Raw genomic sequence first — 16941 nt, forward strand, 5'->3', positions numbered from 1 at the left:
AATGTGAACATCAGACAAGACAAACTTTAGATAAGAACATTTATAAAGCCTCATCTACAATCATTCCACTTGAAAAGTTCCTGACAGGAGAAACAGAAAGGCTTTAATCATCATCAGTAACAGCAACATGTCACACCACGCTTCAGAGTATATCATATAAATCATCTATCGCAGGCTGTTCTTTCTTCATCCATTATCTATACTGCTTATCCTGTGCGGGGTCACAAGGGGGCTTTTTTTTTATTGGCACAAACAGAAACTATAAAGCCGGAGATATACTCGCTTTTAACTACGCATGATGGCTGCCCCATGTGCCCTGCATCTGTTTGGAGCGTCTGCTGTGCAGGTCCTCAAAAATGAATGCTATGTGGCCGCAAGATGCAGAATACACATGAACAGTAGGGTAGAGGCAGAGGGGATGTGACAGGGTCAACACAGCAGCAGGGACAACAATGTCAGAAAGACAAGCTGATAGACCAAGTCCTCAGTTATCCACATCTGTACGATGTGTCACTGCCACTGCACAGAGACAAACATGCCTGTCAAAACAGCTGGAGACTGAGTCCTGGACTGTTACGTCCGTGCACGGAGGGAGGAACATGTTGGAGTGGGGACGGTGCAGACGGTGTGTTCTGTCTACCAAACACACGAAAGCTGTCGCAGTTTCTGCCGTGATCTCAGAATGAACATCGTAACCTCCTCGAGTGTCTCCATGTCTGTTGTTTACATCCCACACATACGGTAGGTACAGCCCTCTAGAGGTATCCTCCAGTAACACGTGGAGTGCATAGACAAGTATGTGCACAATTACATTAGCGTACGTGAAGACAAGGTTAAAAAGCAAGTATATCTCCGGCCTAAGGGACCTCAATGCTACTAAAAAGTAGCATCAAACAAATGTCAGGAATACCTGAAAACAGATGCAACAAAGTGTAATCCTAAACAAAATGTGAGTATCACACTCACTCTACTTTTTTCTTTAAAAATGTATCTAAAGAATATCTAAAAATGGCCTTTTAAATTATGTAACGTGTTCCTTTTTATCACTTTTAATTTAACATTTAACATTTAAATTTTGACAGTCAGTAACTGATGTAAAACGACAACCTTCCAGTGAACTCTCTGAAGGGGAATCTCTGTGGACTGTGTTAAGAGGCTTAAAAAAAATGGTGGACCGATCTGACTCCTTTCAAAAAGAGGACAAAAACCTCTTGCACAGTTCTCTACTCCCTGAACACTTAATTAAACTGCTGTTTAAACAAAGGCAGCACAATATCCGGAAAAAATTAGTTGCAACCTCTTTTCTAACATCTAACTGCAGCGGCCCAGCTCCTCTCAGCCGCAGTCGAGTCTCTGTGAGGTAAACAACTTAATGGGTTGACTTGGGAGCTGCAGAGTTCAGCTCACCTTCATCCTCCTGCTGCTGTGTAGTTTAGAGTTCGTGACAAAAGTTCACAAAGAAGATTAGTCTCTCTGTCACAGTGTGCAGAGTTACCTGACATTTAATGTAATCAGGCTGGGTGCAAATTATCAACCCGCATTTAAAGGAGGAATTAAACACAGACAATGTAAGACATCTGATAAGACTGTGATGGCACAACAAGTCGTGTTTAGTGTTCATAGTATATACTAGCCCTCCTGCTGTGTTCGGGTCAAATCTGACTTTTTCATCAATCATAAATATTGTGTTTTACATTTCATTGCTTCAAGGTGTTATGATATCCTCCACACGAGGCATTTGAACATAGACAATTGCTGATCACCACTTTCATTGAATTTTGAGTAGTTTAGTCAACTGTGTACCACCTGTGGAAGTAAGGGGGGAGAAACGGACACCACAGGACGGCTAATATATAAACTTTAGCCTATGTATGCTAATAGAAGAAAGGACGTTTTTCACACTTTCTTTGAATTATGATTAAAATAAATCTGACACCACCAATGTTGCTGCTGCCTTGTGCAACTTGCGTTTCCAATCCATGTATAAATCACTTGTGCTGCTGGATTTAGTTGCCAAAAACTTCAGTGGTTTGCACGGGGTCAGAAGCTGTACAACAGAACGACTTCCAGACAATTGAAGAAACTTTTTGAAGAACAAACTCTTTCATTAGCCCGAGCACAGGCCGGCATGTTGATATTTTACCTGTGTCTGACAGGAACACTACTCTGATCTATGGGAGCTCAGGTACGCAAAACAGGCCCTGGTGTAATCATCCAGTTTAAAGTGAAAATCTATTTTCATTTTTTAACATATTAAAGCAGAGACCAAAACTCGACCTTTGATGATATAAAGGTGACTATTTAACAGATAAGAGATCGAAGTTTAGGACTAAAGTCATGTGTGCTAACCTTTGTAAAGTAGAAGCGGTAACAGTCAAGTTATAATTAGTAGCTGTCTATTTGGTCTCTGCAGTCGTCCCTGCACTGTTAAGGGAAATGTGTGGCTCTTTGCCTGCTAAATGTTCAACCACCTGTCTCTTACTGCCGTTTACTTTTGAAACTTTGCGTTGCTGCTAGTCTTGGTCTAGAGTTATGTGACAAAGCGGTCTGGGACAAACCTGTCTCTGTCTGTAGTCTGTTGCTGAGGTTGCGTACAGTGACAATGAGCCAAACCTCTCTATAATGCCCTGTATAACACTGTGAGTGGCTGCAGATTACGATGATACATTTCTCATTTCATTGACACTTTGTTTTTGTAACACATCTGTGGCAGCCACTTTAAAGATAACGCTTACAGCAGCTGTTAGGGAACGAATCATGTTGATGATGTTTGTTTCAAAAGTGCAATATGCTATAAGATGAGTAATGAAATGTAGCAGCAAAGCGAGAGGTGTTTGCAGGTACGATCGTGTAACGACATGAGAGTTCACATCACGTTTGAGACATTCGCTTCAAAGAAGCGGAAGAGCCTTGGTTGGTAAACGAGTGGGTCACATGTCGTTAAATAAAACATTTAAGATGTGCCGATCGATAACACGTATCTGTCTCATTTACAAATGCACACACACGCGCACGAACAGGAAGCATTGCTGCATGAGTGTTGCAGATAAATAGCTGTATCTCATTCTGTCTCTGTGTCTTCAGTCACACACACACACACACACACACACACACACACACACACATACACACACGCACACACACAGGTGAGAGGAGGCCTGGGTGTGATAGATGGCTAGATTAGGTAAATCCCTGAGGCGACACAGCGGATCCGTGAGGTGCTGCACACCACAGTTATCTCTGGTGGGTATTACAACACACACATATTCAAACAGGAACACACACACACACATTATCTGCAGAAAGGCACTCATTCATTCATTAGTCCTTGTACTAAACATATTTGCATAAAAGCACCAACACTTTAACACTTGTAGTTTGATGGCGTGAATATTTTCTGAGCTGAATCCATCACAAAATGAGTTTTCCCTCAGACATGCAGAGCGGAGCGCGCTGGGACCCATAAAGTTTAATCTACCACTTCATCCTGATGCTCGGGGAGCAGAGTTTTACACCTCACAGGAGGAAACACTGAAATGAATTCTATTATGCTGAGGAAAGTTTGATACCTTTTTATGATAATGAGCGCAGACATTATCCATCTCATACACAGACACGTTACAATACATGCTTATGGAGTTGTAGTCGCGTAATAGAAACAGGAATCAGAGGCAACAGGAAAGTGTTTACGAGAAGTGAAAGACGTGTGATTGTATGTCTTTGAAGGAAGGTGACACTGGGGCTGAGCATGGAGTTACGTAACTGTGCAGGGAAGACTGATAAAGAGGAGAGGGAAAACTACAAAAGAAACAGGGATAGAAAAGGAAATAGAGTCAGAGAGAGAGAGTGCGGGAAACTCAATGGCAGGATTTGGACGAGGTGATAAGAAGGCAGCAGAAGCTGCTTCAGGAGATGAACAGAAATGGGTTATTTGATGTGTTAAAGATAAAAAGCTGAGAAGAAAAGAGCCTAGAAACCAAAACATAATTCAAACAGTGCATTATTTTCATTATGGGACACGGAGATAAAAAATAAGGCACTGTTTTCATTCTGAAACTGTGAGGACATGAAATTCTTACTGGCAGCATATTAAGGACAGATACTGACCAGATGTAATTCACTGTTTTATTGTCAATGTTACACCACGGGGGGGGGGGGGGGGCAGGGTGGTGCGCAGGCTGGGGATGGGTCATTAATTCTGAATATTCAAATAGTCATTAAAGTTCAAAAAAGTTAATGCGACTACTATCTCCTCTTCGAATATATTTTTTCCATTGTTTTTCCCAATGCCTTTTATTAATGTGGTACTGCCGCCAGACGGTGGCTGCAGCTCATCTGAAAGCTTAAATTACAAAAAAAGAAGAAAGCATTAGTGCCGGGTGCAGGTAAAACAGGTGTGGCGGTGTGAGATTCAGAACCACGGAAAAATGTACTTCTGCAGCCGTCACAGAGTTCTGTGTGGAAAAAAATCAGCAAAGAGGTACGGCTTTGTCCACAGGGGGCGCCAAAGTCAACAAACTGAAAGTTCCTCACAGGAGCTTTAAGTCAGGATTACTTATTTGAAGCAGTTTCCCCTGCGGGTATATATCCATATTTTAAGGCGACGATAAACAGCATCGGAGGCTAAACTTCAGCACATTAGTGGCAACATAAATTAAATCAATTTTAAAACATTACAATCAAATGTTTGTCAGACCACTTTTCACTCAGGGACACAGTCATTAGGTCACCCTGCCATCAGATCCTGATGTTTTTTGTGACCCTGTTGAGAATATGCTGTGGTTGCTGAACTCTGCTTCAGGAATCAGTGTCAGAAAGATCTGAGATGAGATTTCATTACCGTGGATGGATGGATAGCTAGATAGATATTGGTATACCTGGTATACTGTGTCTTCTCGAGGTCATGTTGTGCTCCGGACCAGAGATATCCTTTGTTTTCCCATACGGCCCGTCATCTGCAGAGAAGAGAGACACAACAAAAGGTTAGGAAACATCAGTAAACTTCTGATTAGTTTATTTTGTGGTTTCTAAAGTGTTAAAGCAACAATATTTCCTCAAAACTGTAGACAGACAGGCTGAAAAAGAATATGGATCCAAGAGGACGTTGAGCAACTTCAGACCAACGCATGATCGAGAACATTGAAGGGTCAGAGGTCAAACTACTGCATTTACTTTCTGTTATAATATTAATATAATAGGATCATGGTTTTTCTCCACCAAATACGCAACAACACTGACAAGTGACACCTGTGACATAAGCTGCTTGGAGATCTTAGCGAGAGTACAGAGAGTGTTACAGGCTTCCATCACCTTCATCCATAAACACCCACCATCTGAAGTGTCAGACTTTGTTCTCCCTCCAAAGCATGAAACAAACAAAAAGAACGGATCGTGTGTGTGGCAAGAGTCACTGATTCCTGAGTGCATTTCTCCTCCTTCTATCCTCATGAATCACATCTTCCTCCTCTACACACCCCTCATCCAATTCTCCACGGTCCCCCCACACGATGCTACTGATGAACATAATAGTTCTCTAACTCACTTTCTGCTGTTTTTTAAACCTGTAACAGGCTGAATAAGGCCAGAAATTGGCCATTAAACAAACAGTCAAACATGGCCGCCTTGAAGTTTCCTACAGTGACAGGTCTTCTCTTTAGTGTTAGCACATCACGTGAGGCTAACAAAGTGCAGCAGTGAGCCTGATTAACGCTGCTCCAAGTGCCTGTAATGACGCACCTGTTCATCCTTAATGTTTTCTTAAACACTTCAGATCCAGGTTTCCTGAACAGGTGCATCCACAGTGGCTCTCCTCGCCTTAAGAGCTCTCTGTAAAAGCTGTTTCTAGGGTGTTTCCACCCTGACAAGTGTAAAATCTGCAAGAATTGTACATAAATGCTATGTAAATACATCCAAAAACCTCCCTCAAGTATAATCTACTTAGCTCTATCACAAGTGCAATGCACCCTGTACACACGCCTTGTAAGACGATTACGTTTCGGAAAGATTCTCCTCCTCAGTCTGTTTAGTCTGACGCATTTGTAAGGACACAGCGAGGCCAATTGTGAAGTAGTGATGAAGTGCTTGGACGGTGAAACAGAGGCCGTCATTGTTACGTGTCACAGGGGGGAACAGATGTCCTGGTTTATAGTGTCTGGCAGAGACGGGTGAGGATTTTAATATTTGATTAAGTTATAAATTCAGTTCTTTTCAGATCTCCACATGTGTCTGTTTAAAAGTGCTGAATTAACGGCACAGGCTGCAAGAAGTCATTATTGCTTTTTGGAAACACTCATGCATGTGAATCTTCTGAAACAAGGCAGAGAACATAGAAGCAAACAGCAGAGCTGCACTCGAACAGCAGCAGGGTTAACATGCACATTTCTTTGTCATTCCGATTGAAGAGATTTTGGGTCAACTGTTTACATGGGGTGAATGGGGGAACAACTGTGTGACATTATGCATTCGGTTCGACGCGTTTTATATCAGCTCAAGATGGAGATCTATCGTCTGTTCAGTGCAGTAGTTGCCGTTGTTGTGTTGCCATTAAAGGGGGCCATATCTTTTAATTGGATGTTCTCATATTTTGCATGGGTTTCACATTTTTGGGTGTTTATTGTTCACAATGAAAACTGCATAATTCTGTGTGTTTTCCCAAAATTCCTTCTTTATTTTTACAATAACATTGAAATGGGCCGCTCAGAACAGCTGCAGGTTTCTAAGTAGATCCTTGCTTTCGCTGAAATCGGTCAATCGTCATTCACCCGCCAGTCAAGTCGTCATAAAATTCCGATACCTCCTGGCGATTCTGGCTCGTACATATAAGGCCGAACAACCAATCCTAGAGCAGCCATGTTTTCTACAACTTTGGAGTGACAGTGCAGTCCGGCCGCTCCCCCACATGGGATCGCACAGGTGGGGGAGGGGCTACGCGGTCACTCCAAATACTGTCAGCTAATCGTGGCTAAGGTGTAACCTTTGAATGGCAAAACAGCTTGTTTGTTTCAGGAGGAAGGAGAGGCTTAATATATGTAGACAATTTATAAAAGAAAACAAACTTTACCAACGAGATTCAAAAACACATTAGAATAATAGAGAATTGATTGCATAGCTAAAATATGTCCCCTTTAAGCAAACGACAGCGTGACAGCAACGTATCAGCCGTCAATGTATCAGCCGTATCCAGCCGTCCAAACTATGCTCTCTGAGGTTGTCCAGTTTAACTTGGATGCTGCTATCTTGTGAAACACGCATTAGCGTCAAGACGGAGGGCATGCTCAGAAGAACGCAGTCAGGATGTGATCGGGTCAAATCGTTTACATGGAACAATTTTTAATTTGATGGGTTTATGAAAAGGTTTAAAACCTCTGCAAGTGATTTAAATTTCAATCAGTTTGGGCGTTTTAATTCTGATTGAGGTGTTTATATGGAGTGATGCCTGTAGGAGGCACTGTTCAAATCCCTGTCAGTAGGTCTGTGGATGCAGAGTCTGAAAATTGAAGCCAGTGGGGAACAACCTTAACTCTGCATTGTTTCTGATGGCCAGCAGGCTCCTGTCCTGCGTCACCCTCTCATCCAAATCCGGTCACTTCTGGGATGGACAAAATATGCAAATCAAGGCATCAACACAGCAGTCCAACAGCTTTGTCCACTTACAGTCTTATATACTTCTTCTCATGTTCAGTTTATGGCTCTAGTTCAGTTTATGCTGCTATTACTTTCCTTTTCTTCAGCAGTGCAAGCTTGAGCCTCTCTGGAACACATTTTAGGTGATGAATTATTTTATTCTCCGAACATTTTATCACAATGTGTTTAAGAGTTCATAATTTTAGCTGTAAAGGAGTCAGGAGCATTTATTCTTGAGCACTATTAGATTCTGTTGCACACATTTTAGAGTCTCATTTATATTATATGCAGGATATTAAGTATTTTGCAAAGCCGCACTCTTTAACTGAGTTTGACAGCAGCTGTGGAGCTGAGCCTGTTGTTGTTTGGGCCCTTTGGGGGGGGGAGAGGATGTGTCCTACTTTACAACCTCTGCTCCATCAGAGGGGTGGGGAGACGTTAACAATTCATAAACCGATTCTCAGCTACTTTCATGCCCTACTCCAGAAGTGTCATTAAGTTGCATTATAATCAGGGACGATTACACCACGGCTTCAACGTTCCTGTCTCTGCCTGGTTTGAGGAATAAATGTGTATTTTTTTAATGCTTTTCAGCACCTCGCGCAGCATTTAAACCAGCTTACTATCAACAGAGGAGAGAAGTTAGAAAGGGCGTTAAAATGCAGAGTGTCCTGTAAAATCCTCCGTCCATTACGCTGCGCCTTTAATTCTTCTTTAAATTATACTCTGCTCCACGAGCTCTCTTTCAAGTCTCCGTTTCACAGAAGCCGAGAAGCTGCAATAGTTCGTTTTTTATGACTCAAGCTGCTGTATGCAGGACATCATTAAGCGTAACTAGTGTTTTCACTCATTCAAACTGTCAGCGTGCAGATTTTTCACTCACTTATTTGCCCTGTGACGAGTCCTAACCTTATCCTTTCACAGCAGGTTGTAAAATAGCCGTTAAGAATTGTTACAGTTGGTTTTGTTTGTTTATTTCTTTTTTTTTTACACCAATAAAAAAAAAGGAATTGTAAACTTTTAGTATCTCACTTCCAAGTATATTTTTGCGAGCAACAGGAAAGCCTTTGGAAGGCCAGGTCAAGTATCATATTGCCAGATATTTGCCATAACACATCTCTATTCGGCCAAACAACACGCACTTTCCTACCTACCAACAACTTCAAATTGAAAAGTGTTTTCCACCGGTTTCCATACGTGACACATTTTCCTGTCAACTCTTTCCCCTCTGAAATATGCATGCCTTCCCTCAGCTAATGCTTAGAAATCACGCCTCTCCGCGGCAGTGACGGAGGAAAGGAGGTCGTTGTTGTCGTGTTTCGGAGTTTAGCGATCTTCACAGAGGTGTAATAGCTTTAATAATTCACAAGTTGTGGATTCAATTTTTTCTTTAAACTGCGTTCATTAGTTATCTGGCTGGCAGCGTTCCTGCTGTGGGGGCTGTCACAGGCGTAATGGACCCCAGAGGCTGCTCGTCAACACTCACGCAGACACAAACACACATAAACAGAAAAGCATGCACACACATTAACACGCACAGCAGAGTGATGCATACCCAACAGGATTTAGGCACCAAAATGTACACCTGCATGTGCACACACAGAAACACACTGCATAGACTAATGTGTGTACAAATACAGGTCCTATATACTGTTATACAAACAGTGACTTACACACACACACATACACACACATTGAGACATAAAGAAGGCCCGGGGCAGCTTGGCCGTCTCCGTCTCTGTGGCTGGATGTAAGACAAACTGCTTTAGTCACATTATTTTCCTCCCGGCGGATTGAATCCTCCAAACACACAAATCTCTCGTGCCAGAGTTTTTTGGTGGTTGAGATATCAGCACACTGCAAACATGTTTGTCACAACAGGCTTTTGGAAGCAGACTGCATGATCTGTTAATACTAATATTTTTTTCTGAATGGATACACACCAGCTCGAGTCTGACACATTTTCCTTTTTCAGGTCTCTTTTCAGCTGCCTTTTCTCTCCGTTCTCCGGCTCTGCCTGATAAATTAGCGCGTGCTGGTGAATAATTTGAATGTGATTAGGCTAATGACTGCTGGCGCTGTCGGCTTACTGAACAGGTTGAGTTATAGACGCGGCATCAGGCCAGATTTTCCACCTGCAGCAGCAGCAGCTCGGGCATAATGCTTACAGGGACAGCATCTTTTCAAGCAGAGACAGTAATGACTTCACAGGCGAGGCGGGCTGACAGGAAGGATGTCATCATACAGATCCAACTACTCTTTGTACATTTTCAAAGTGCAGGCTCACCACGCAGTAACAGTAAAAACGCTGTTGGTGGTACCTCAGTAAGTAAGAGCTAAATCATGCTTTGTCGGACACTGATTGATACCGATACAGTCACTTTTCAGCCGGGATGAAAATAGACTCAAAGAATGCATCTTTTAATCAGAGAATCAAAGAATATGATACATTATTATCACCGGACCATCATCTGCTCAGCTGTGATGCTCTGCTACAGTGTTATCAGGAACACCTGCTGCCATGACTGTATTTACTTCACTGTAGCATCCCTAACCACACCTGGGAGATGACCCAATCATTTTCCTTCTATGAAAAATGAGCAGCAGCACTTCAGCAGGCACACCTTAAAAATTGGATTTCTTTACCTGACACACTTCTTACAGAGCAATAATTAATCTCCTGACAAACACACACATACCTGTGGAAGCTGCAGAACCAACTACAGGTGCAGCGTCTTCTGCTTGTTTTACGGGGATGTGGGTGAAAAATTTCACCAGTCAGATTAAAAGCTTTATACAGAAACACCTGCTAGGCCTGTGTGTGTGTGTGTGTGTGTGCGTGTGTGCATTTTTGTCTACGTGTGTGCACGCATGCATGAAGGGAATACTAACAGACACCGCTCTGTAAGAACTCGCAGGATCCCCTCAAGCTTTCAGCAAACCTTTGCACAAACACGCACATACGTGTATAGTTTAATCACTCACTCACACACACATGCACGCACGCACGCACACACAATCTCCTTGCCCTCCGTGCCGGCTGCCTACACCTGAAATTGAAAGAGACGTGACTGCTGTAAACTTCCTCTCTGCCTCCTTATTTATAATCCTGCAGCAGATTCGGGTTCTCTTCACCAAACTGCACAACACGATGCTCCTGTAGATTCCCCTCATACAGGTACAAAGAGAGGTCAGAAAGAATCTATGGACTGAAAAATGCCATCAGACCATCACTGAAATGTTGCTAAATGTCTGGATATCTTCTAAAAGCAAAATCACCTGGGACATTTTGTGGATCGGACGATGTAATAGAAAACTACCAAAGCAACATGTTGGTATGTTTCACACATGGTAATGTACTGACGCAATGCTAGCTTAACTGAGATCATAGCTAAGAAGAAACCCCTCTTCAAATGCATGGCACCAAACAGAGGAGCAAACAAAGTAGGTCAAGACTTGTGTGACGCAGTGTTTATCTGTTAAAGCTGCTGTGAGGAACTTTCAGTTTGTGTTGATTTTGGCGCCCCCTGTGGACAAAGCCACACCACTAATCTCTTTGTTGATTTTGTCCTGTGCATGCTTAAGTGGTGGTTTTTGACAGAAATCTCATCCTGCTTTTTTTAAAAAGGGGGTACGATGCTGTTTCACATTTAAGACATATATATAATGTTACAATGTTGGAGGTTCAAACTAAACGAGGGTAAAGTTTCAAATCTGTAGGTAGATGTATGTTGTAGTAATCCCCTGCTAAAAAAGTCTCAGTCTGCAGGCTGCTGTGAATGCTCGGTTTCAGACAGACTTCTCCGGACGCTTCACTTTGTGATGTCACAAAGAAGAGGAACTCTATGGGCATCTGTCCGAGACACAGCAGAACTTCCTGCTCCTGGCACAGTTCAAGGACACGCCCACCCGGCAGCTCAGTTTGCCTCTGACTTTTTTTTGCCACTCTGCTCAACGGCTCTGCTCGTCATGTTGGTTAAGCATGTGTTGGAGAAAGTGTTTCTTTCAGCTGTGAAGGAGAGACATCAGCGAGCACCAGACATTCAGTTCAAATCGAAATAGCGACATTTACTCTTTAACTGAAAACTCTGTAACATGGCCACAGGGTAGGAGGCGTGCCTCAAACACTGACTTCTGTCCCTGGGTAGGCTTTAGAGAGCTGGCCATTCAGAAGAAAGCAAACTTGTCGGGGTGGGTTTCTTAAAGGGACAGAGCTGACTGAGTCATTTCAGGCAGAGGCTGTATGAGGGCCTGCACAGAGCACCAGTGTGAGAAAAATGCTGAGTTTTTATAACTGTAAGCTACTCCACAGGTATCACAGAGTGAAATATGAAGCGTGAAATTGGCATAATACCCCCCCTTTAACAGTCATCACTCACTTTAAACCTTTGCCCTGGAAAATGTAAACAAAGGCAGCGTGCAGTTTATCGCTTTGTCTGACACTTACCCCCTGCCAGAGTTTCAGGCATTACAAATAACTAGATAGAAATAATCAATCTTGCCGCTGATGGTCTTGTTTGCTTTTGCAGGTCAAATAGTCATCAGAATAAATTTCAGTGTCATCAAAAAACTCCTCACAGCGGCTTAAACAAGAATAAGCTGTTAATAGAAGTTGTGAATCACTGAACATTTCAACACCCTCTTTCCGCTGCTTAAAGTACAGCATATAGAGTAAACACTGCTGGAATCATCTGTCCAGTAAGGTGGTGCAGGACATCACCTTAAAGGGAGGGTATTATGCTTATTTCAAGCTTTATATTTCACGCTGTGATACCTGTGGAGTAGCTTTACATAATTTTCAGTCTTAAAAAACTCATCATTTTTTTTCACGCTGTTGCTCTGTGCAGGCCCTCATGCAGCCTCTACCTGAATCAACTCAGTCAGCTCTGTCCCGTTAAGAAACCCCGCCCCTACAAGCAAGCTTTCTTCTGATTGGTCAACTCTCAGAAGCCTGCTGAGTCGTTCACAGCAGCCTGCAGACTGAGCTGAAAAGCCCGGGGATTAGTCCTGATGTTTGTGCTTTTATATATGGGGGTACACGGATTACAGTAGCAAGGGAAATGTTTTCCTATCATGAAAAAGATCACAAGGCAGATAAATCTAAGTCGGAGAAGGCAAACTTGGAGAAACCAGCAAGCGTTAACGAGAGTTTGAAAGTATGCAATGGAAATACAATCCTAAAGTCATTCCACAGTTACAGATGAATGGCTATAACTCCTCATGACTGGACTGAGGATGAGCATATGACAGCTTTGGAAAGAGAATTGCAGAAAATCATTGTCATCTCTTACAGTATCCAAAAACCTTCCTCTGCTACTCTTATGCTACTAACTCACAACTTCAGCTTGTGAAAGACTCGCCTTTTATTCATCGAGTGCACAGGCATGAGGGCCTGCAGGTGGGTAGGTCAGCCCAGGAAACGATTGGATAGACTTATTCAAGGCCTGTGCCTTTGACTCTCTGATTGCCGTCAGGCTATAAAGATAATTTCAACAAATATAACATCAAATGGTAGTTGAATAAATTGCATTAAAATGCTTTAACCTCCCTGAGCTTTAGCTTAGCCTAGCGCAACAAATAAAAGCAGGATTAAACAGTCAGCTCCCTCTGTGTCCTTTCCCCTGTTCTTCTAGTCACACTGTCCTCATGGTGCACACTTTCATACCTCTGAAAAACACTGGTTATTGAATAATGTACTCATGTCTAGAAGATTATCATGTACAAGGCAATTTGGAAGTGCCTAAAGGTGGATTCCCTTGTCCTTAAGAGCTAAATCTGAATCTGAAATTACCTCTCTATTATAAGCAGATGATATTAATGTTAATCTATCCAGCTTACTCCTGTCAAAAAGAGTTGGAGTGTTCCTTTAATATTCATGCCTTCACCATCTGTTTTGTCCTTAAGGGCCACCGTACCTTTGCACCAGGAAAACCGTCCTCTCAAATTACCAGTGAGTCTGAAAACACACGCACACACGCACACACGCACAGCGGAAACACTGACATGCATACACATCAAGTTATTCCACATTTTCCCTTTAGGTCACGAAAAAAACCAACTAGACAAACAGCGGGCCAGACAGACAGAGAGAGACAGAGCTCAAGGCCACACACACACACACACACACACACACACACAGTTTCACACAAACGAAAGAGGAAAGACACGAGTGTGGTCTGACTGATACTGAGGACAATATCACATAATTACACAAACACATTCAAACACACAATGGCTGTTCTCTATTTATCTGTCTCTTTGATTCACAAACACACACTCTGCCAGAGGGCGCTGCTGTGCTCGCTGCAGCCGCGCTGACCTTACACTAACCATCAGGACTGAGGACTCTTCTGGATACAGTGACGCACGCACAGGACACACAGCCTTTACTGCATGCTTATTTTAGGAACAAAAGCATACAGACTCATTGCCAATATGCACAAAAAGTGTGCATGTTAATGCAACTGTAGGGCCAAACACTGGCAAGGCATTCGCACATGTTGCCTCCATGCACGGCCACACTGTTCAGAAAGTATTCTATATTTACAGCATTGCAGCAAAAAAGACACACCCACAGGCGTACACACATGAACACACATGCATTCTCTCAGTATGAGGCAGGGATGTGTGTGTGTGTGTGGGCGGACCTGTGTTGTTATCTCAGATTCATCTCATTATGTTGGATGTGACGCACACGTGCACACGCACACACACACACAAAGACAGCAGGACTGTTGTGCAGATGAGACAGTGCCACTCTAGATAAGTGTGTGTGTTGTTGTCGTGTTATGTTTGTGATTATGGGAACATAAAAAGGAAAAATAGACACCAAAAGTATGGGAAGTAACATTTATGGTGGCTCGGAAAACAGACCTCGAACTGTTGCCAACAATTTAAGTTAAAAGGATCGAGCGACTGGACAGGGGAATAACTTACTGATATTAAAGGTAAGTTAATGGTTTTGCAGTAGTGTGCTGTCTCAGTGAGCTAGCTAATTCTAATCAACAAGTAGTAGCTTGAAAGGTACGCTAAATAAGCGTATTTAATTTCATGAGTTTGTGTTATTGATACGTTACACAAAATGCAGTTTTGGTTGGATGATGAAGTGTCCATTTATCCAGTTAAATTCTTCTTTTCCTGCTGTGCAACATGCAGAAGAATTAGCTAGGTTTTAAAGAGCTGGAAGCATACTTAACGTGTATGACACATTACACAATGTTCTGCACAGTCAGTTGATGGAGTATGAGCCAACTGTTATTAAGGCCCAGCAGGGTCGAGCTGTTAAATTCAATATATTATGCCACCAACTGGCTGAGAAGTGTTTAACATCGGATCGTTACAGAACTAGACTTCTTGTAAAGGTAGGATCCATTCTTCTAAACAAGAAGCAGCTGCTACATTGACAAAGGCAGTAATTGTAATACCTTGCAGCAGACAGACAGCAGCCTTGATCGTTTTGTTAGTATGTTTATATTTGACCTGAAAGATTACGTTGCTGTCACTACAGCCTGGTTCCTAGCTGCTGGCTGGAGCGATCTACTGGAGCTTTCCAAAACTTTTTACAGGTTATGTAAAAATAGGGCCTGGGTTTAAAGGTATAATAAGTAGGATTTTCCTAGACAAATAAAATACAGACTTTTACAAATATAATATAATATAAATCATCACTTATGGGCCTCTATACATGTGTGTTGGTGAGTGTGTGTGCAGACCCTTGTGAGACCCTTCCCTCTGCATCTATTCTGTTGACTTGCTTTGCACGGGACATTTTCAGGAGGGGCGCTGTTGTGGTTCCCCGAGCCAATCACAGCGTATAGGTGAGTGTGGGAGTGGTTAAAATAAGCTACTGGGCCCCATTCAGACCGGCGAACATGGCGAAAGAGCGATGCAGAGTTGGCCTTCTTTCTGTTGGACAGGTAGGTGCCTCAAACCGGGTAGGCAAAGGTAACTGGCAGTTAGTATTCTAGCGCAACGGTAACCGTGATGCTGTCGGTGTTAGCTCGGGCGGGGTGGGCGTGTTCTCGCACGAGAGAGTGAGAGTGAGTTTCTGGTGACGAAGAGCCCAGGAGGAGGGGCCCAGTTTGAATGTGTTGTTGACAAAATGCAAGGAAAAATCCTACTTATTATACCTTTAAGAATAAAGGCGTCTTGGGTGCTGTTTGGCTCAGTTGGTAGAGCAGGCGCCCCATGTACAGAGGCTACAGTCCTCGTCGCACTGATCGCAGGTTCGACTCCCGGTCTGCCGATCATTTGGTGCATGTCACTCCCCCACTCTCTACTCCCAACACTTCCTGTCTATCTTCAGCTGTTATATAAATAAAGCCAAAGGCCAAAAAAAAATCTTAAAAAAAAAAAAAAAAAAGAATAAAGGAATCTGCTTTAAACTTGAACTGTGATAGTTTTCCACATATTTATTCTGTTGTGTTAAAATAACAAAGTGGCTGCAAATAGCCGACTACGGACCTTGACCTTAAAATTCAGGAGTGTCATCTTTGTTTGTTGCTCCTTTTAGATCAATTTCTGAGTTCAAGAACCCAAAGGTGCAGACAATGTGAATGCCTCGGGAGAAAGAGTGAGCAACACCTTGCTTTTATAACTGCGAAGCAACAAACTAAAAGGATTTAAAGCTGCACTTTTATACTTTGTGAACCTTGTCAGCTCGCCTGGGTTTCTCCCGTAACAACAAAAACATTGATGCATTTTTATTACAGCAGCAGCACTCGTTCCCTCCTCTCTCTGACTGCTTGTAAGTGTGTTTTCATCTGAGCACAAATCAGGACTTGGAAGACAGAAAAAAATCTTCATAATGTGAAAACAGAAAACACTTAATAAAAATCTCCAAACAATCATTAGTCTGAATGAACGTCTATTAGCTGCTCGCACTGTGCACAATGGTGGGAATTAACATAATAATGCTCCCTTTTCTTATTGTGTTGTCTGTGTTAATAAGCATAATACAGTTGAATGTGCTGAGACTTCAGGAGCGAGCTGTGTTTGTGTTGGGCAGTTGCCAGGTGCTAACGTCTGTATTAAAAGTGAAGCACGCCGCGGCTGGAAAAAAAAGAGCAGCGATGCTCAGCGAGGCTTATCTGAGCACAAGAAAGAAAACACAAGATGCCATTTAAAGGCGCTGAATTGAAAGGAGTAACGCACTCAGCCCGCTTCATTTTGTTGAATAAGGTATTTAAGCCGACACACCATTATAATCAACGGCTATTCAGAGAACCAGCAGGTAGGCGTCACAATAGAAGAGAGCGAGCGAGCTGCTGAAGACTTCAGATAAAAACAGACGCACCTGTTCGTTTAAAGGTACAATAC

The 16941-nt window shown here is 42.7% G+C and overlaps 1 protein-coding gene across 1 annotated transcript in view; it reads right to left on the reverse strand.

The window, feature by feature from the left end:
* The window catches only part of grip2b (glutamate receptor interacting protein 2b), a 290436-nt gene that overhangs the window by 41625 nt on the left and 231870 nt on the right, over positions 1-16941 (reverse strand). The window contains exon 2 of the mRNA XM_069678196.1: positions 4878-4955. Within this exon, the coding sequence (XP_069534297.1) occupies positions 4878-4955 (78 nt within the window). The remainder of the gene's footprint in view (positions 1-4877; positions 4956-16941) is intronic.

Source organism: Semicossyphus pulcher, unplaced genomic scaffold, assembly GCF_022749685.1.
Source record: "Semicossyphus pulcher isolate SPU_LCO1_2020_fin unplaced genomic scaffold, fSemPul1.0.p SCAF_3, whole genome shotgun sequence".
Lineage (NCBI taxonomy): Eukaryota > Metazoa > Chordata > Actinopteri > Labriformes > Labridae > Semicossyphus > Semicossyphus pulcher.